The sequence below is a fragment of the Spea bombifrons genome, chromosome 4 (assembly GCF_027358695.1).
Source record: "Spea bombifrons isolate aSpeBom1 chromosome 4, aSpeBom1.2.pri, whole genome shotgun sequence".
Lineage (NCBI taxonomy): Eukaryota > Metazoa > Chordata > Amphibia > Anura > Pelobatidae > Spea > Spea bombifrons.
This window is the reverse complement of record NC_071090.1, coordinates 57,343,645-57,365,692: the sequence shown is the minus strand read 5'-3', so window position 1 is coordinate 57,365,692 and position 22,048 is coordinate 57,343,645. Positions and strand designations below refer to the sequence as shown.

Sequence of the window (22,048 nt, the reverse complement as noted above, 5' to 3'; positions counted from 1 at the left end):
CTTTTATCTCTGACTACTGTTTGCCCATGGAAATGTCCCCAGAATTGCCCTTAAGTTAATGGTAAAATATTTTTTTCAAATGAATGCAATAAAATAAACCTACTATAGCCACTGTTACAGTGAATATTACTCTTATATAATATACCAGTTATATGGTATATTTAAACAGATTTGTAAAGTGTTTATATTAGGATAAGCAATGAGGACAAACACCACGTCCATGTATTTGCATTAAAAATGTTCCCAGCTTTTGCCTAGCCCAAAGCAGCGAGATTTTATTTTTCTATTTATTCTTTATTGTTTTATATAGCACCATCAGATTTTGCCGTTCATTGAATAAAATTACTAGTTTATATTCTGCAGTCCTGAATCTGACTCATATAACAAAAACTATCTACCGATTTACACTGTACATTAATATATATATATGCATTTCATACATATACTATATATATATATATATACCTACAGATTATATACATATCTACTGCGTGTATATATAGATAGATCCTGTATGTATATGTGTATAAATATATACACACATGGTGCTTGTCTTTTTACATTTTAAACTGTATAACGAGATGGTGCACACACACTAATGCTGGCTGCTCCTTCAAAGACACGCTCCTCCACTGCATTTTTCCCCTCTCCTCTGGGCAGGTAGTCACATGATCGGGTGACGTCATCAAATGTCTCCTCGCTGCTGTCTCATTGCGCGTGTGGTGTTTGACAAGTTAAGGGGTTCTTAGCGTGTTTGGCTGATACTTGTGTGTTCCGCCCTGGCCCTTTTTGCAAGTGGCCTGTAGAACAGTGAAGCCATGATCAGTCTGCTTTCCAGGGTGGGCTCCTATTTCTGGAGAAGAGCAGATTCTTGGGATGAGGTTGAACGTGGTGCAGGTATGGAGCCAGCTAAACGCGTGCTTTTCGGGGGGGGGGGTCGTTTTATAATACGCAGTTTCTGGTATTGGAACATTGCGTCGTTTCGGAATCGGATTGGATGTCTGTTCTTCCTGTAGACCACAGTTGAGCAACTCCCAATACGCACAGCCAAGTAGTTGGGTATGATAGGTTTTTCTTTTACAAGACATGATTACCCTGTTAATTCTTTCAGCTTCATCAAGTTGTTGGGGTCCCTTTATAGTGCCAATACCAGAACTGACACCTACATCCATAACAACCTAGACTTGTTTCCTTGTTAGGCCCAGGTGTTCTCCATGAAAATCGGATTTAAGACTCTTATCTAACTAGAGGAACAAGGGTCTCTGCATGTGTAGTCTCCATTGTGGCTTCCCAGCTTTACCAGGTTGTTATGGGACAAAGTGGATTACAATTCAAAACAAAAGTCTGAAATTGTTAGAAAATGTGTTTGAACGGACAGGCTAGGTTGGCCAAATGGTTCTTTTCTGCCTTCAAATGCTCTGTTTTTATAAATATATTTCTGCAAATACATCCTACCATGATATTATGTAGTCTAGTTTGTATTTGCGGATGTGACCATAATATATAATAACCCTTTATATAATAACCTGTTATGGGATCTCAGGTCTTTCGGTAATGCTTTCACTCATAAATGGAAAATGTATGCTGAAAGACCACATGTTTTACTAAAGAGTCATCTGCACTTTTAGTGTTTATTATTAAAGGTTGTACAAACAAAAGTGCCCAAACCTGAATAAAAGAATATCGTGTTTCAACTTATCCATTCTTTTAAAATTCTGTCTGACTTTGTGCAAACTTGATTGTACAATCTGATCTGTGAATGTCTAAGTTACATTTATTTTACAAGAGCAGTCATGTCACTGGCATTTTTTTGTCTCGGATAGGAGTGTATTAAAACGTCCCCTTTGCTAGAGGTTTTCTATGTGAAACACTCTCAAAAGCCACTCAACTCTAGCCTTCTTAGGCTGGTGGCATGTTAGCCTAGATTCAGCGGCTAGAATGCCATCGGCATGGAAATTCCCTTTGAGTGCCCAATATGTTGGCAGCACTGATGCTTGGTAATCAATTATATTACATACTTGATGAATCACTATAGTGTATTTTTAAACGTGGAAGATAAGACCTTCTGTATGAAAAATAAATGTTAAGGCATAAAATATATTAAATGTAAGTATAAAAAGTCTGATTTGAGTAATCGATTGTTTTACCTGGACCTTTTGTGCCACTCTGTAATATCTTGATAGTTATGTACCTGGGTACATCATTTAGAATAAGTACCACAATTTCATATATCATACATTTTCTGTTTTATATATTTGCAACATTGTGGCATTTAGGACTATAAAATACTGTCCTAGTCAAACAACCAGTCAAAGAAGTTCGGTGCATAGCTGGGATGAGATTGAGACTTTCTTCTAAACACACCTGAATGAAAATCTTTAGTGCATACATCCCTAGCTTTGTAGAGGTAGCTACTGATATGTTTGAAATTTATATTAAATTCCCGGGGTGGGGGGGGCAGCGGTTGCCACTGAAAACACCCCCATTAAAATAAATGAGAACACTGACTGTATGCGCATGAGGGTCTGAAGGGACCCCAAACCGCAGCATCCACAGTCAGTGCTAGAGCTGACTGGAAGTTAAGTGTATTTGCAAATAGCTGGGGGAAGTGGAAACATGACTGTCCGTTTTTTGCAGAATCCCCCCCATGCATTTGCAAAACAGACACCACAAAACTTTAAGGGTCCCATAGCTATTTTAGGCATTTAAGTGAATAGGATAGCAGACTATATCCTTTGACCCTGGCCTACAAGGCATCACCTAAGAGGAACAGCTGTTTTTTGATGCATAAGTGCCCACAATCAAGCGTTTACACATCATAATGATGGTTCTTCATCTTTGTCATGAGGATTTTCTTAAAGGAATGGTCCAGCCATCGTATGCCAAATCGTAAATAATTCCTTGTTTAACCTGATTCATATTGTAAAATTTATATTGTTTCGAAGCACACCTTGTTTTTAAGGCAGTGATGGAGGAAGACGCAAATAGCAGTTTTATGTGATATACTTATCTGTTGTAGTTAATCCATGTCTACTTCAGACTGACATGAGCATTTGGCCATTTTTGTAAAATATTTATCTTTGTGCCTCTGAACATACAACACGTTATCCATCCCTCTAGCCCCGCCACAAGGGGAATACAATGCTTGTGTTTCCACACCTTTTTGATTTACAGAGATGGCCTTCTTTCACCAATTGTCCTGGATCCTGTTTTCACCATGGGTCCTAAAGAAGTCTATCTTATTAAAAAAAATAATAATAATAATCTATTACAGTTATTAACCCCTCCAGTCCCCTATGGACGTACCGGTACGTCCATAAAAAAAACCCTTATGGACATACATGTACGTCCTGACCTTCTTGCACGGGAGATCAGCCTGGATTCCCCTCTGTCAGCAGAAGCCAGCATCGCTGGCTTTCTGCTTCCTGATCTCCTGTAACGGCTGCAGGCACGAGTGCCGGAAAGCCGTAGTTTAACATGCCCGATCATGCGATCGGGCATTCCCCTCCAGGTCGCGTCACTGCTGACGTCACCCGGAAGGTCATCGGAGGACAGGATATCCCCTGCCATGTCTGTCTAGACCCTGCTGGGATATCCGATTGCTCTGATGACACGCTGATCACAGACACTGTGATCTCAATGCAAGATATTTTTGTGTGTGTGTGGCTGTTTTGTATCTCAAGATATTTTTGAATGGCTTTCTGTATATGAGAGTCTGATTTCTTTTATACTGTACCCATGTTTGATAAACTCCTTCTTGAGAGTCTAAGGATGTTTATCTTGTTATGTCTAGCTAAGTTACTGCTGAGAAAATTCTCCAATATCTCCTGTGTTTGTTTTGCCTTTTTGTAAACCTGTGAAATGTATGTTTTGTATTAAGGAAATTCTATTTTAGCGTCTTTAATGTCTGAGGAAGGGACCTAACAACTTGGTCTTGAAAGCTTGAAATGAATACATGGTATCATTTTAACTATACTTTTTCTCCTGTAATTGTCTTATTAATTACCAATAGACTGCAACATGCATGTATGCTACTTCTACTGGGGAAAGATGTAGCCCTATTGTCTATGTGGTTGTTAATTTAATGTTTTAAATGTGTTTTATTTTTCCCTTGTGCAGACTTCTCCATGGTTAGATATATAGATGGAGTGGTAACCCGTTTTTGCAATGGTTATGGCATGATAAATGACCAAGTTTATTTTACAAATGATGTCGTGATTGGCAGGGAGCCATTAAGCGTTGGACAAAAGGTCAATGTCGCATTTGAAGAAGATAGGACATCTGGAGGCTGGAGAGCTGTGAAAGTAAGTTGCATTAATAACTGACTTGGAATGTAACTGTTTCTGTTCAACAATAAATATGGAAGGAATATTCGTCAAATTTCTAGGTCATTTTAGATCATTCATATTCTGCTTTAACTTAAATAACTAGTTTAGTATTAACGTGCAGTTACAGCTCTCAAATCACCAGACCTATTGTCTACTACATTAGCAAGGAGATTGGACTTTTTATTGAGGTGTCTGTTACTTACAGAGACTCTTCCATGTACTGCATGCTTCCTTTAAGACATTTATCTAAAGAATTTCAAATTGGAAAAGTGTCAATGGAATTAGCTTTGAGCAAACATATATATTCTGGCGCTTTCACACCAGAAAAGTGTGGAGCGCTAAAATAAATATTTTTTTAAAAAACTCACCCTTTACATGTAGTCACTGGGTGGTAACATGTAACAGAAATACAAAAATATTAGTGCAGTATGTCTGTATATAGAAATAAACAGTGTAATATATAATATATATATATATATATATATAATCTCCTACAGAGTGCTTACTCACAATTTAAACAGGGCCTTTAAAAAAAAAAAAAAAAAGCGCTCCTGAAAATCACACGACTGTGCCCTTAAGGCGGCACTTCAAATAAATGTCTTTCTGTGGTTTTTTTTTTCCTCCCTTGCTCTGAGCCATAAAATTACCTGGCTCTGAGTTTTGTGGCTTGTGCCTAATATAGGGTAGGCAGACCATTCTTTGAAGCAGGTAGCAGCTGTAGCACACCAAATGTGTGCTAAAATCAACCGAACAAGTACCGGACATCCCAGATGCTGTACTGGAATGGGCAAAAATTCCCACAGAAACACACACACAAAAAAAACCTTGTGGAAAGCCTTCCCAGAAGAGTGGAAGCTGTTATAGCTCCAAAGTGAGGAACAATTACATATTAATGTCTATGTAATTTCAATACTATGTCAACAAAGTCCCTGTTGGTGTAATGGTCAGGTGTCCCAATACTTTAATCCATAGTGTGTGTGCTTAATAATCGATAATGAAATAATCGATTATAATCGATAATGAAAATCGTTGGCAAATTAGTTACTGCTTACCAGCTCCTCCCTGCAGTCACTGCCAATTGGCTCCACCCCTTTTTCTCCCAGTCCCTCCCTGCAGTCAAACTGCTGATTGGCCCCGCCATTTCCTAGTGTCCACATGGCTCAGGAACTGAGTATAAAATTAATATTTAGGCTGCTGAAAGTTAGGGTAGATGGGGGTTAATTTAGGGGCAGTTATAGTTAATGGGGTGTTTAGGGTTAATTTAGGGGCAGTTGTGGTTGATGGGGTCTTCAGAGTTAATTTAATGCTGAGGGTTAATTTAATTAATCTAAGTTAACTGAAGGTGCAGTTAGAGGTAAAGGGGGGGCAAACTGAGGGGACTCAAAACCTTGGGGACAGTGAAGATTATTAATGTATTTATTTTCTAGGAGACAGTGTGGCAAGCCTGGGCTCAAATGTGCATAACTGGGAGGCAGGCTGGGAAATAAAAACAAGAAATGCATTTTTAGCAAAGTTGTTTGTTTTGTTTTGTTCTACTGTTCATTTTAAAAACCTATGTTGCTTTATTAAATTATTTTAAATGAAAAATTTACTTTTTTTTTTTTTTTAATCTGATTAATCGGCCAAGTAATCAATTCTGAAAATAATAGTTATTTGCAGCCCTAGTCAAAATATGCAAATATCTTTTGGCATGTCATATCTTAGGAGTGCCTCGTAAACAAAAAGCATAATAGTTTTGGAGATATGGACCCCATTCAGCAAGCTCCTTTGGAAGCCATGACATCAATAATGAGTTATTCGGTTCCATCATGGCTTCTTTCTCTACTGGTATTAGCATAAATGCCCTTTAAATGTAGTTGACAAAGGAGATTTTTAATCTTGAACAGACTTCAAGTTTATTCATGCAGGCTGGCACACTCCTAGACCCAAAACTACTTTCGTTCCTCAGCAAGTGCCATCTCAGGCATGTCGGATAAGGCCAGTATTAGAAGAAGGGAACATTTGCTGTGGGATAAGCAAGGGCCGATTAAATCTTTTTTAAATATCTTGTTTATTCAGAAAAAAATGATTTACTGGGTGCTCTGCATTGCCAAACTGACATCCCAGTTACATACTGGTCTTGCTGTCCTATTTTGGGCAGGAGGGGGGGACTAGATCATATATTATAATATATATCTTTTTAGAAAAGCAGAGCATACAGAGGTATAAATGAACATTAATATTTTAGAGCTTCTTGACCCAATGAGATATCTGATTTCCTTTTAGAGTCTTGGAAGATTCCCCCACCCCTTAATTGTCAAAATGAAAAAAATAGCTTAATTGGATGTGTTTTCCTACTTTTGCATCAGTAGCAGGAAGAATTGGTGGAAGGGGTGAACTTGATGGACTTAGACAGATCTCTTCAAATGTGAAAAAACAATCATAAATTTACCATAGCAAACACCTAATATAGGCTAGCTGGAAACCTTGATTTAACCTCTTCAATCCCAGGGGTTTTTGGTACCTCAAAGCCCGGCACAATTTTGCCATTTTTGCACTATGTCGGTTCAGCGATTATTCATTTTTCCTGTGAATAGTGTACCCATGTAAACTATATATTGTTTTTTTTCAAGGAAAGATAGAGATAGGTAAAGTGACAGAAAATTCCATCCAAATTTATCAATTCAAGTGTCCTGGTTTCAGAAATACCTAATTTATATAGAATTTTCATACTTTTCCAGCACATAAAGCCAACATACTACAGGGCTCGACAAATCCCAGGCGCCAGGTCGCCATGGCGACAGAGAATTTTGTCCTGGCGCCTAGGTTTTGTCAGCCTCTTACATCCAGAAAAAATTGTGGATGTAAGAGGCTGAGTCACCACACGGGGGCGCTGCTAGCACAGCCACTCAGAGCCCGCCCCCGAGCCTGAGATCACTCCCACGGAGTGATCCTGTAGGCTGAAAACGCGGTTGCTGGAAAAGCAGCAATCGTGTTTTCAGCTGCCACAGGCAGCCTCAGGGAAGGGGTTTGTGTGTTGATTGGGTCCCCACACAAGTCTGGGGACCTCACCCAACACCCCCCAGCTGCCTGATCGCTCCATGGGAGCGACAGCGCAGCGTTAACCCCTTCAATGCCGCGATCGCGGCATTTAGGGGTTAATTCCAGTTTTGGGGGCTTTGCTGCTGGTGGTCTGCCTGGAAGCTCAGACAGACCAGCAACAGCAAAAACGAGCCCCCACAAGCCCTTTGATGACTCCTGTAAGTATGGAAGCCTACAGCAGTCATCAAAGAGACTCCCTCTGCAATGGCTGGTCTATAGACCAGCAATTGAGTCCCAGCTGCCAGAGGCAGCTTCAGGGACAGGGGGAGAGGGTTCTTCGGTCTCCACATGAGTGTGGAGACCAGCCCCAACACCCCCCGCTGCCTGATCGCTCCCTGAGATCGACAGTGCAGCGTTAACCCCTTCAATGCCACAATTGTGTATGACACATTCGTGGCATTGCAGGGGTTAACATTTGTCCCCACAAGCTTTTGGGGACTAAATATCTGTCAATGCTGTGCTCCAATGGAACATCAGCATCGAAAGAGTTAAAAAAATGAAAAAAATGTATTAAAAAAAAAACAAACAAACAGCACTGACCTGAAAGTCCAGGGTGCTTCCAGGTCAAACGCTGTGAGTTTAGTAAGTGGGCTGATGATGATCAGATCACTCCTGACCAACTGTTAGTTTAAAAAAAATCCTGGCTCCTAACTTTTTTACCTGGCGCCTAGATTCACAACAAATTTGTCAAGCCCTGACATACTATAAGGTGTACGTTACTTTATACAAAGCCGTAAAATTTTTACATTAGGTATGATGGGACTGTAACTCTAATTTTAAACAAATAAAACAAAAACACCCACAAAGGTATATATTTCTGTAAAGCAGACAACCCAGGCTATCCTATCAGGGGTATTTGGGTAACTGTTACAGCTCCCTCATCGGAGTGATCGGGTAGCCCAGCAGACAGACCCTGCAGGGATACCCTGTCCTCCCGTGAGCTACCAGGTCACGTCAGTAGTGACGTGACCCGGAAGGGAAAGCGCGATTGCGCATTTCCAACTGTAACAGTTTACCGGCATTCGTGCCGGAAACTGTTACAGCTCCCTCATCGGAGTGATCGAGTAGCCCAGCAGGGTCTAGACAGAACCTGCAGGGATACCCGATCCTCCCGTGAACTTCCAGGTGACGTCAGTAGTGACGTCACCTGGAAGGGAAAGCCCGATCGCGCGATCGGGTATTTCTATCTGTAAGTTTTCCGGCTTCGCGCCGGAAGCTGTTACAGGAGATCGGGCAGCAGAAAGCCAGCAACGCTGGCTTCTGCTGCCAGGGGGGAGTCCAGGCTGTCAAACGACAGCCTGGTCTCCCGTGCAGCGGCAGGGATGTGTCCCGGACGCTGCACGAAGGGCTAGACGTACCGGTATGTCCATAGGGGTTTCTTAGTGGGCATTTTTTGGACGTCCCGGTACGTCTATAGGGGATTGAAGGGGTTAAAGATGGAAACTCTTCCAGGTTATTATATACACACAAAAAAAACAGTGTTTTCTTCAGGACTATCCAGTTAAGAATAACTTTGGAACATAATTAAAAACAAGCTATTTGGATTTTTTTTTATTTTTTAACTGTAACCTAAATGTATGTCTCAAGACAAACCTTGAAAAATATCTTAGCAAATGGTCCGTTATGGTGGCAAATCCTGTATAATCTCTAATTTGGCAATTTCTCTATAGGTGCAGACTATATCTGACAGATGGGAAGCTGACACTTCTGAAAATACAAATACTTGGGATCTCGGCATAAAGATTTTAATTGGTAGCATTACTTCCTGCTACAAAGATGGTGGAGATATTAACCAGACAACATATTTTTCGATGTGTAATGTATGTGAAGGTAATTATGAAACTGCAGTTAGCAAGACACATGTATAGACTAAGGTGGAGGTTTGATTTATATTATTGATTGTTTCTGTAGATGAGGCCTTGTGACAATCTTTTGGCATATATGGATGTCATTTGCTTTTCTATTTTAATCACAGGATATGAGCCATACAAAGGAGACTGGGTAAAAGCAGAATATGTTATAAATCCATCAACATGGAGCAGTGAGGCATGCTTGGTAAAACCGCTTCGGTGTAAACGAGTAGACGAAGTAAGTATTTCAGGAGCATAGATTTGTAACAACTAACTGGTCCTGTAATAAATGCTCTATAGATGTAGTCTGTGCTAAGTGACCATGTATTAGTAGTATTATTCTGGAGAATACTGGTAGGTGGGTAATTCCTAGGCATCCTGATGCCAGTAACAAACATCAAAATGTATAAATAATTGGAACACGGATATAATTATGCACACATGTATAGATAGATATAGATATATCTAAGAAATGAAAAAGCAAGCATTTTGCAGATTAATTAACCCACACTTTGCTTGCACGGTCATTAAATCATAATTCCTCCCACACCGTCCCTTTTCCCGTATAGGTTTGTTTCGTACCCATGAGATGTTTTTATCCAACCACGCACAAAATTTAAGGATGCGTGCACGTGTATATTTTCACCTCTCTATTTAATATGCAGATCAGAACAGACTCTACTTCTGTTTATGAAGTTGGGTTGTATTTTCAAATTCAGCTCAGAGTACTATTTTTCTGTTTTCAGGTCAGAATTTCTGCCTTTTATGGAAGAAGTGGAGTTGCCGATGAGAGTATATTCTTCACAATGGATTCCCTAAGGCTTCCTCAAGGCTATGAACCTAAACGAGGCGATCTTGTAAATGCAGTAGTTATAGAAAGTAACCAGTCATGCTATGTATGGCGGGCTCTTTGCATTGCCCCAGCAAACAAAGACCGGTAACTACAAGTATAAAGCAGATTTATTTTTATTGAATTAAACACCTTGATTCCTTCATGTACCATGCCCTCTTGTAGATAGTGAGCTTAAATCCTGTAGTGATGACATGGTAGGTAATGAAGAAATTCACCTGCAATTTTCAGCCAACATGGAGGCTTCCCAATTAGTATGGAAGCCTCAAGTTTACACTAAACATGTCTGTGACCTATCAGCAGCTTCTCACACTATTTGAAAAGAGCGGGCAGCCTACAAACACATACCAGATTACATTAATATATTTTAAATAAAACAAAATGGGCAGATGGACTTAAACTCTCATCCCTCCAAGCTAAATTGATGAATATGATGGCAAATGGAGTACACAAAAGTGGGTGCACTTGTAATGCAAAAAGGATGACATTGTGGAAATTTTGTATTTTTCCCCCATCTTCAAAATGGCAGCAAATCATAGGGGTTTTTATCCTGAATCCTTTTGGGCAGGACAGGATCTGGAAATAGAGTTAAAAGGCACACTACTACTACTCTTTCCCTTCTTACAGGCTATAAAGCCTACACTAACCCACAGATCCCTAGTATTTCCTGTCCTTGGCAGGGACGGTGTTATAAACTTGCAGAAATTATTCTGGAAATCCTTGTAACTCTTCATTAACAGTTTAGACAGTTTGTAGAAGTAACATAGTAACCGTCATGAAATCTGCAATTTCTGCTCTACATATCCTTACCCAACATCCTCACGTCATGTGACTTCTCTCAAGTCCTTTTCCGTGTGCCTGACATCACAGCTATGATATATATATATATATATATATATATATATATGTATATGTGTATATATGTATATGTATATGTATATGTATATGTATATGTATATGTATATGTATATATATATATATATATATATATATATATACATATATATATATATATATACATATATATATATATATATATATATATGTGTATGTGTGTGTGAGAGAGAGAGAAGCAAGCAAACACAGCTCCAGATCTAGAGAAGGCATCACAGATGAATAGAGCTTTTCTGTTTTCTTAGCCGGGTTGGTTAGCTCGGATGCCCATCCTTTACAGTTCTTTAGGGATTTGATCGCATCGTCTTGTAAGTGCCGCTGAAGAAGACCAGCATACTTGTTTGAATCTCCAGCAGTTCTGTTTTGTCACTGGATTGTCTAGGTACTCCCTGCCATTGCGGTTTGGCATAGCTCTTCAAGCCTTAACCGGTTGAGGACACAAGGACGTTCTATGCTGTTACAAGATTTTATGCCTTGTAGACCCGGTGAGGACGTATTAAGCGCCATCAGAATTACGCCATAATTTGTGCATGGAAAGTATTAAAATACTCTGGGGTGTCTCGTTTTCAAAAACCATATGGTTTGATGGGGGTAAATTGAATAGGCCAGCTTCAAAGATGTCCCAAATAGTATAGAGGACAGGATAATCAGATTTTTATATTTATTTATATATATAACACCAGATATGTCTATACTCAAGGCAAATATTAATATAATTTATTTAGTGTGGGTTTTTTTGTTAGATGAGTAAAATATTTTGCAAATAAAAGTCACAAAAGCCTAGCTAAACATTGCAGACATGTTTAAAATAGCCTCTGTCACAAATGGTACAAAAAAAATGTTGTACCCTTTGTGACAGAGGGTTTACTAACATTTTTGAAATTTTCATGTTAGGTATAATTTTCCCGTCTCTCGTTAGGTGTACCCACACAAGTTGTATATTGGAGATTTGTTTTGCAGAACAAGAGCTTTTGTCGGATACCTTTAAATTTCTTATAGAAAATCTTATATAAAATCCGGTGAATATATGACAGACATTGGTGCCCTGTGATGTCATTGGTCATTAAGGGTTTTACAAAAACGATTGGGGAAAAAACACACTAAATTATAATAGTTGCCTTGAGTATAGAAATATCCAGTGTTTTTTATATATTTTTCAAATAATAGGGCAGTAGGTACAAATAGGCATGTTGCAATTTCAAAATCGTTTTCAAATCTGGTCATCCTGCCCCCTATCCTATTTGGGACATCTTTGAAGCTGGCCTGTTAAATTTATCGCCATCAAACCATATGGTTTTTGAAAACTAGACACCCCAGATACTGTAACGGGTTGCTTAGTTAGAGCAATGGATACCCTATGAACCCTTCGCCTGTCCCTCAGGATAGTCTCCAGCCTCAGGAGTCTAATAGATGGATCTTTGTCTTAGATCACAAAAGTAGTCACGACCACCATGATTGTGAAGAACAAATTGAACGTTTTATTGTTGTAAAACATAGCCTAATATATCCACAGAATTGCATTAACATAGATAAACAGGTACATGTATACAACCCAATCTTTAACCCCTACGTGGCAAAGGCTGACTTAATTTCTTGTATCCTTCATGTTTAGCTGTAATTTTCTTTTTCATTTACTGAACCCACACAAGTTTTATATTGGTTTTTTTCAGGACAAGAAGGGCTTTCTTTAGATGGCATTGTTTTGATTGTATCCTATCACCATTAAAAAGTTAAAAATACGGTGAAAAGGACTTTTTCTGACTTTTACTTGAAAAATATTTTACTCCTCTATGAAAGCTAATGAAAAAACCTGCTAAATAGATTCTACTATTAATACTGAGTTCAGAAATACCCAAGATTTTTTTGCCTTTTTCTGCACGCTATGGGGCAATAAGTACAAGTAGCAATTTCAAAACCATTTTTTCCAAATCTGGTAATTCTTTTCCCATGTGCCATTTTGGGTGTCTTTTGAAGCCAGCCAATGCAATCTACCCCATCAAACCATATATTATAGAAGACTAGACACCTCAGGGTATTTCAGATGCTGGTATTTTAACACTTTCCATGCATTAATTCTACCGCCAGTCTTTGCAGGGATTGGCTGGGAGAAAAGGGGCCGGGCCAATTGTCAGAGTGACTTCAGGGAGGGACTGTAAGTAGTAACTGCTGTGAGTCACACTGAATGAAACGGATTATAACACAAGGGGTATTTTCAGAGCATTTGCTCTGGAAAAAAACCCTCATTTTATAATCGATAAATCGATTCAACTGATCGATAATGAAATTCATTGGCAACGAATTTCATTATCGATTTTATCGGTTAGTTGTTGCAGCCCTAGTTCACAGTCTGAAGAGGTTGGTCTATTCTCCACCTCCTTTTTTTCGGGCTCTGTCGTTCGGCCTTTCCCCGGCTCCAATGGTTTTCACCAAGGACGTCTTCTTGACAGCTTTGCTTCGATCCCAAGGCTTTAACTTCCGTACCTAGAGGTTTTTTTGTGAAAGCCTCTTCCACAAACATCCTTGGTCTCCATTTGTCAAAAATGATGTCAGCGTTTATAATTATAGTTATATTCTGAATCTAGAGAAATTATATCTCACTCCAAGTACGCTTTGATTTGTAGAAATGGATTCCAGGAAATTTTCTCCCCGGTGTCAAAGCCTCATAAGATGTTCCATAAGAGCCACAATGCTTCTAGGTTTTCTGGTCGCTCTTCTGCCATTCCAGCAGTTGGTTCCTGAGGTCTTGTGACAGAAGTCAATGTCTTTTGTAATGGTTGTCTACGAAGCCCCAAATTCTTGCAGGTGGTATAGCTGCCCATTCATCATGCAAAGTCTTTGGTCGTCGTCCATAAATGTCCATTGAGATCTCCCCAGAGTGGCTCGATGATATTAAGGTCAGGAGACTGTGATGGCCACTCCAGAACCTTCACTTCTTTCTGCTGTAACCACTGGAGGGTCAACTTGGCCTTGTGCTTAAGGTCATTGTCATACTGGAAAGTCCAACAGCGTCCCATGCACCGCTCTCGTGCTGAAGAATGCAAATTGTCTGCATTCATCTTGCCCTCAATTTTTACAGCCTTTAGAGCCCCCCCCAAAAAAAACATCCCTGAGCCACTGTTAGATACACCATGCTTCACAGCGGGGATGGTATTCTTTTCGCTATAGGCCTTGTTGACCGCTCTACAAACATGGCGCTTATCAGGCAAATTGTAACCCTGCTTTTTTGTGGCATTGGCGCAAGTAAAGTCTTCTTTCTGTCAACTCGCCCATGCAGCTCATTTTTGTTCAAGTATCTTATTGTGCTCCATGAAACAGTCTTTTTTCAGAGCAACCAGTATTTCTTGTGATTACCTGTGGGTTTTTCTTTGTATCCCGAACAATTCTCCTGGTAGTTGTGGCTGAAATCTTTCTTGGTCTATCTGGCCTTGGCTTGGTATATAGAGATCCTCAAATTTTCCACTTCTTAATAAGTGATTGACAGTACTGATTGGCATTTTCAAGGCTTTGGATTTCTTTATAAAGTTCCATTACCTTGTTACGCAGTTCTTTTGACAGTTCTTTTCTGCTCCCCATGGCTTAGTATCTAGCCTGCTCAGTGCATCCACATAAGAGCTTACAAACTCGTTGACTATTTATACACAGGTGCTACTTGCAATTTAACCCCTTAAGGACAATAGGCGGTCCCTAAACCCATTGAAAACAATGCATTTTGAGCCTGAACATGTACAGGCTTTGTCATTAAGGGGTTAAAAAACCACAGATGTGAGAAATGAACCTGTAACTGCCATTTTAACCTGTGTCTGTAACAAGGTCATACATTCAAGGCCAAACATTCAATGTTAGGTGAACTTTTGATCAGGGCCATTTGTGTGGCATCTGATCATTATGATTTAAAAAGAAGCCAAACAACTATGTGATAAATGACTTCATATGATCACCACCCTTAAATAAAAGGCTGTTTCTTTGCATGATCAGACACATTTTCGAAATCAATGCCAACACTTCACAATTTCTGCCAGGGTATGCAAACTTTTGAGCAAAACTGTATACAAACTTTTGAGCAAAACTGATGCTTCAGTACCGCCCCCCCCCTCCGATAACCACAACTAAGAGGGTGGGAGAACTTCAAGCTGTCTTATGTGCGCCAAGGTGTTCCTCCCATTTCCAATTACCGCCCATTCCACAAGAGCAACCGCTGCCTCATGGGCCGCAATTGGTCATCTCTCCATACGTTCTCTAAACGTTACAAGCTCAACATCCTGGCCCCTGTGGAGGTTGCTTTTGGACATAAAGGCTTGCAGGCAGTGGTTAATCATTCTAAAACACCCTAACTTTTCTGGCTTTCTGCATCCCTATGACTTGCTGCTACTTGGCGCATGGTTTTTCTTAACGCAAATTTAATTTCTCTGACTCCAATATGTAGCACTTGATTCCTTATCTTAATAAAATGTTTGTATTGAATGTGTGTTGGCTTTTTACTTTCTGGGGATCTGTGGGTTAGTGTAGGCTATATAGCCTGTAGAAGAGGGGGGAGGAGGAACAGTGTGCCATTTAACTCTTAATTTTTTATTTTCTTCAGTATATTTGTCGTGATGCGCGTTTAGTTTGACTATAAGAGTACATCAGAAATCAGAAAGGGGAGTCGTGTTAAATGCACAAAAAATGTAAGGTTCTAGAGTGTAGTGTACCTTTTAGAAAGAATGTGTTAAGCTGACACAGGTTATTTGTTGTTATTTAACAGATTTCTATGTATTGTTTCCAACCATTTTTTTTAACTAGTACAGCCACAACAAATAATAAACATGCTGGCGGGGTGCTCATTCCCTTTCAAAAATGATATAGTTCAGATAGAAGCTTAGGTATGAAAATATGGGTAACTGTCGGCAAACAATATGAAAATATAACATGCATTTATTTTTGTCTGCAGATTATCTGCTTCTAAAGACGTGAACGGCCAAGACCAGTACTCTGCTACATTGATGATGAACAAAGGGGGTTTGGAGATTTCCAGAATGACTAACTTTGGTGTGATAAAACAAGGCCATAGCAGAACAATAAAGATTTGCATAGAGTACGTTTAATTCATTTTGTAAATGCTGATTAACTGTGTAAACCTCTTGCACCTTGAGATTTTTTTCTTTTCTATGTATCGGATGCTTTGCATAAATGCCAGTACTTTATGCAATTAAAATGTTATTGTATGTAAGTATTGATATTACTGTAGAGTATTGCACTGTTTTCTAAATTGTTTTGTTTTTTAGGAATAAAGGCGCTGAAACACAATACCTAGTCGCTTGCAAAGTTGCAGGTTGGGAAAAGGAAAACAGATTCAGGTTTGAAATGTGTCTCCCGCCATCTGGGACTGATGTGTCCTCACCACAAACACTTTGTTGCACATCTCAGCCTCAAAAGTCACTTGATGTAACTGCTTGTTCTACTCAAGACAAGTTATATGAAGCTAATTCTGCTGATTTAGCAGAAAAAAAAACTTTAAGCACTAGGTTTGGTCACTGCAATGTGCCTTGTGCAGCTCTGCCTTCAACAGGTCAGTATTACAGATATATCAATAAGGCTTCTCCTATAAGCACTTTGTTGGGCAAATCATTATTCTATAAAAACGTGGAGGCATCTCGGGACAATACTCTTGGCGCTCTCAAAAAGCTCACAGTGCACGAGGAGCTTTCATTTACACCCAGCATGATTGCTTGCCCCAGAGATAATGACTCGGAAAAAGACCTTGTGGAAACGGAACCAAGTTCCAGCCGAGGCAGTAATGAGGCAATGGTGATTCACCCTGGGGTGATGGAATTCATAGAGATCACTTGTGACGCAAGGTAAGATTTCGAAAACAGATTTGCTTTGCTTTTATAGTTTACATGTGCCTTGGCTTGTATCAAGTAATATTTCAAGCCTTTATTTGTATTAACCCAAACATTTTGAAACGAAAGGTGAGTTGTTTGGCTTCCTGTGGCTTTCAACCAGTCATAAAACTCTTCAATCCAAATTGTGTTTAGTAAACTAATATGCAGATGAGAAGAGATATATTGCAGCGACCCCAGTTGACAAAACAAAGTATCACCTTGTAAAGTTTTTACTTGTACTTCATATTTCATATAAAAATAGCTTGGGCAGTGTAAAATTAGCAACGGGTAGTGTGTATGCATTAAGTAAAAACTGGCCCCATAGACATCTGCCTTGTTTTGGTTGTGCATAGGGGTTTGTTAGGGGTTTGTTAGTCTTGTCCTTCTGTAGCATTAGTGATGACTTTTCTCTTTTTCTCCACCAAGAAATCCAGGTCGCTGCAAAGAGTTGGTATTGTTCTTTTTCGTTGACTTTGTGATTGGACGTTACCTTGAAGCAAAGATTGAAAGTGAGGAAGAAGCAATATTGTTAACTCCCACCGAAGTAACCTCTAGACAGAATAAAAGTCTGACAGAATCAACCCTTACCAAAACAGTTCTGACTGCACCACCAAGAAAGTATGCCATTTTAATTTGAGACATATATATATATATATATATATATATATATATATATATATATATATATATATATATTACACATTTTAATAATAAGATGCCAATAGCTTTGTGTATCTGTACCATGCCTTTTTCTAATTTTTAGAAACCAATATCAGAAATTTTTGTTTTTTAAAAAACAAACAGGAATAAGGAATTGACTACATTTACTTAACTGCTGAAAAAGAAGCAATGGTTCTAAGCTGTGTTGATCTACTTCTTTAGCATCTCAGCAGTGCAGTCTGCCAAGTAGCGGGGAGCTGCTATTTGAGTAAACAAATGCTATTTCCGAGTTGAAGCACCACCAAGATTTGCTTTTATTAATTTTCTGCCTGACAGACACTTATAGATCTCACATCATTCACAGAACGGAGACAGACACCCAAACTTCTATTGTTCATTATTATAATTCACAGCGCTTGCAGACCTATACAAAGAACCACAAAACTTAATCGGAGATGGGCAATTGCACTGATTTTAACCGAGACACTCACACAAGAACACAACTGGTGTACCTCACAGACATAACTTTATAGCATTCAAATATTCCCACTAATCACAACACTCTCAAGAGCAGAACACACACAGACCAGCACTCACAATTCAGACACTCACAAAAACACAACTCTGCATAAGCAAAAAAACTCAGTAATGTACTCGCTTAATGTCCTCTGGACATCAGTACTGTTCCCGGCTTCTCTTAAGTCTAAGGTCTGGTGTGACCCTGAATCCTTCCAGTCAACAGTGGTGTCCATGCTTCATCCTGACACGCAGTGCAGGCACTCATGCCAGCTGTCATGATGAGACTGACATGGTTGCTACTGGTGATTTCAATAACCAGTGGGTGGTGGAAAGGGCTTGAAGTGCCAGATGTGGCCCATAGGCCATATATCTGATGTTTTTATTTTGGTTTGATTAATTTAGGTCCAGAAGACAGCTTCCAAGTTTTTTACCAAGCTATCCCATACCAGACAGGCTTAGGAAATGTGTGGAACATGATATGGATGTATTGGCATTAGAACCTTGCTTAGGAGAGGTAAGAGTTCTGTAAAAGTATAGCATTGGGTCTTCCTAAAGGATAAAACTGACAGTAAGTGGTTTCCCACACTGAAAGAGAAAAAGTAATCTGAAGTGTTTGCTGGGTCTAAAATCAATCCAAATTGATAAGCAACTGAGAAAATTAGAAACGTTCGTTAACATTAAAATGCACGCGTTTAGCTGATTGTATCTAGCTAAAAAGGTCAGTCTACCAATACCATGGAAATGTGTAAATGTTTTTTGTGTAATTGAATCAAATCTAATGAAAGTAACATGCTCATTAATAAAATCTGCAAGAGTTATGGTTTCAGCTGACCAATTTCACGAAGAGAGGACTTTGGCAAGTTTCTTTTTCAAGATGGGCTAAAATAACACTGTGTAAGCTGATGACTTTTACATCAGCCTTATTTAGCTCCTCACAAAAGAAGCTGTGAGGGTTTGCTCTTCAGAGCTGCACAAAGAAGTGAGGTAAAATGACATCACCATCCACAAACTCCTACTTTAATCATTTCTTAATATATATGTGTATTTTTTTTTCTTTCTACAAACCACAAGTCCTGTTATATATTGATGCAATCTAATTCTTTTGTTTTATCTCAGGTGCTTAATTTATCCAATTATAAAAAGAAAATGTCAACTTTGCTGTGGCTGGAGGACATTCACATGGAGATAGAAATGCAAGAGTTCAGCCTGAGCGGGGTTTGTTTACAGAAGCATGGAGGATACCTTGTACTGGAGGTGCCAGGGCTGGCAGAGGGGAGACCCTCCTTATATCCAGGTAAGTATGCTTCTAAACAAAATGTGATGGGGGGGGGGCTTAATCAGGATCTCAATAGGGGTTTGGCACATTTTAGATCCATACTTGACCAAAGTAAATTTTAAAAATTGTTTCTTTGTTACAGGTGACAAAATTATTCTAAAATATCAAGCTTATGCCACACCTGTGATAGAATTTGTTGGTACAGTTTTTGAAGTAAGTGACCATGCATTCTCAAGACAACTCTTGTCAAAAAGTTTTCAAACAATATACCTCTCCACTGTAGCTTATTGGTTGGTGTCTTAATTTTACTTACTGTGCTAGATCCATTTAGACATAGCACCTAAAAACTGACACAGTAGTTTAGCGATTCAACATATTTAGTCATGTGTTTAGACCAAATGGTAGAAGCTTTTTAGAAGGGTTTTAGACTACATGGGATTATTAGCTTCCTTCTCCCCTCAACTGAATTCTGTTTTAAATCAAATGAATAGAGGGTAAGTGTGTGCTGACCGTAGTAGCATGGACAGCTATGCAACAAGCAAGCTTCTCTTTTAATCTATAATGGAGTATATCGCATGTAGATTGGTCCTTGTTTTCTTTAATATATTTTGATGACAATGGTTGTCAGTTGAAGCAAAAGCTCAAGTATGCACAGCAGTATTCCCCTAGTAAATGTTTTGAGGCAGACACCATTGAATTTAACGAAAATACTTTGCTCTCTTTAGATACATGAGGAGGATGTCGCACTTCGAGTGAACTCTGACTTTGAGCAGTCCTACAACTTTGAGCCAATGGATGTGGAATTCACATTGAACAGGTAACTAATCAAACTCCATAAAAACAAATTGTCAAAATGACAAATTAAGTGAGAGTGATCAGAGGTCTGCACTGCACTTACATTGAACTCAGCAGGTGGAGAAGTAACAGGGGAACGCCCAATAAAAAGCTTAGTATTTACATTGGGATACGGTTGTGCAGTGAAATCTTAGTAAAACTGGAATATTTACAATAATCTATTTGTAGTGGGATTGCAAATGTGTTCTTCTACCCATTTGTTCTTCTCTTCTAACAATACTCCTGCCATAATAAAAGAAATAGACAACACTGACCCTTCTGGGAGCAGTCTCAGGTTTAGAGTAATTTAGCATCATAGAATATGTTGAGTCACTTATGCTTGGGGAGAAGTATGGCTGGAACAGCTGTCTGGAGTAAAGCAAAAGTTTGGATTGTTGGTGTTTATCGAAATAAAGTATGCATCACATATTAAATTCAGCCTACTGACAAGCAGTATCACGAATATGATTTATTTTTTTGTCCCTTCAACGATGCCCACGCATGAACATGGTTTACGTCCAGTGCTTACTGCCCTGACTGCAGTGTTAGATATGTAAATAAGTCTGCTGGTCCTTCACCAAACGACACCATAGTGCAAAACATGCAACGGAAACATGCAAAACATGTAACAGAAACATCTAGCTGCCTTAACGTCCAATGACGTGCCAGGGACGTCACACAATAAGTCTGCTGGTCCTTCACCAAACGACACCACAGTGCAAAACATGTAACGGAAACATCTAGCTGCCTTAACGACCAATGACATGCCAAGAACGTCGCGCAAAAGCGGTCAGTTAATGACCAATGACATGCCTTGCGCGTAATGGCATTAAACAAGCTTAGAACTAGCTTAGATCTCCAATCTCTGTCTTCACTAAACTGGTGTTGCTGAAATGCCTCGATGTCGAGGCATTTAGCAACACTGAGATCGGCATCAGGGGCCATGTCTGGCCCCTCCCCGGGGCGTCAACTCTGTATGGCGGCGGACGTCCATTTTAAAAGAGTTGATCACCTCCTAAGCTTCAGTGGTGTCACTGAAACTCATCAATACCGAACATCCACCCCAGGACGCTCCAAAGAGCAATCACAAGCACCACTGTACTTTGGAGATGTTGCTGTTTGACAGTGACATATACCAGGAGCTGTACATCAATACCTGAAGTACAATTTATGTGATAAAACACTACCGCAAAGTTTGACAATTAGTGCATGGAAAAGTCTGTCTGACTATTCTGCCTTTATGTTCACAGAACACCGAGCAGAAGATGCCAGTTTGCTGTTGAACAGGCAAAACACCTAGGGCAAAGAGGTGAGTAATTATTTGCTGGTTGTGCAGAAAAATGAGGGTCTGATGACCTTCCAGTGGCTGGTTGATTTATTTATATTTTTATAGCGGGAGTCAAGCAAGTATCTATCTTCCCTTACTGGTTGATTGTAGCCTCACTTCTATACCAAAAACCGTTGGCTCATATCCACTCTTCAGTAGTGATAAAGAGTGAGAAGGAAGAACATCAATTATTACTGGTAATGTTAACAGTACAATACTGATGAGCAGTCTTTATTTGCATGAGATAGTCTGCTTATTTGTAGAAAATAAGCTCGTTTGTACATCTTACTGCTTATCTGCAGTTTTTGTTCTAGGTCAGATAATTAAACAAAACATTTTTTGCAGTTTCTTTACATTTTCACTCATAGTAATGTAATATCCCAAAACAGAGGGCTAGAAAAACTACACACTTAAACGTTAAACACTCTGAATTGACCTATCCTCCGTTGTCTGGGTGCTATAGTGCTCTTGCCAGGGGAGGGTACAAGTTCCTGCGCAGCCTGTCACTGGGTACACAAGCCCATGTAGCATAGAGGAGAAAAAGAAGTTAAGGGCAGTGACGCAAGAG

General features: G+C 39.4%; 1 protein-coding gene across 1 annotated transcript in view; it reads left to right on the top strand.

Annotated features, from left to right (window-relative positions):
* The first annotated feature begins 748 nt into the window (after positions 1–748).
* The window catches only part of MOV10L1 (Mov10 like RISC complex RNA helicase 1), a 43,641-nt gene continuing 22,341 nt past the window's right edge, over positions 749–22,048 (top strand). Inside the window, exons 1-13 of the mRNA XM_053463694.1 lie at positions 749–897; positions 4,120–4,304; positions 9,080–9,239; positions 9,385–9,497; positions 10,006–10,196; positions 15,931–16,074; positions 16,265–16,837; positions 17,291–17,482; positions 18,446–18,557; positions 19,160–19,337; positions 19,462–19,532; positions 20,045–20,136; positions 21,404–21,462. Coding sequence (XP_053319669.1) covers positions 819–897; positions 4,120–4,304; positions 9,080–9,239; positions 9,385–9,497; positions 10,006–10,196; positions 15,931–16,074; positions 16,265–16,837; positions 17,291–17,482; positions 18,446–18,557; positions 19,160–19,337; positions 19,462–19,532; positions 20,045–20,136; positions 21,404–21,462 — 2,149 coding nt within the window. The 5' untranslated portion in view covers positions 749–818. The remainder of the gene's footprint in view (positions 898–4,119; positions 4,305–9,079; positions 9,240–9,384; positions 9,498–10,005; positions 10,197–15,930; positions 16,075–16,264; positions 16,838–17,290; positions 17,483–18,445; positions 18,558–19,159; positions 19,338–19,461; positions 19,533–20,044; positions 20,137–21,403; positions 21,463–22,048) is intronic.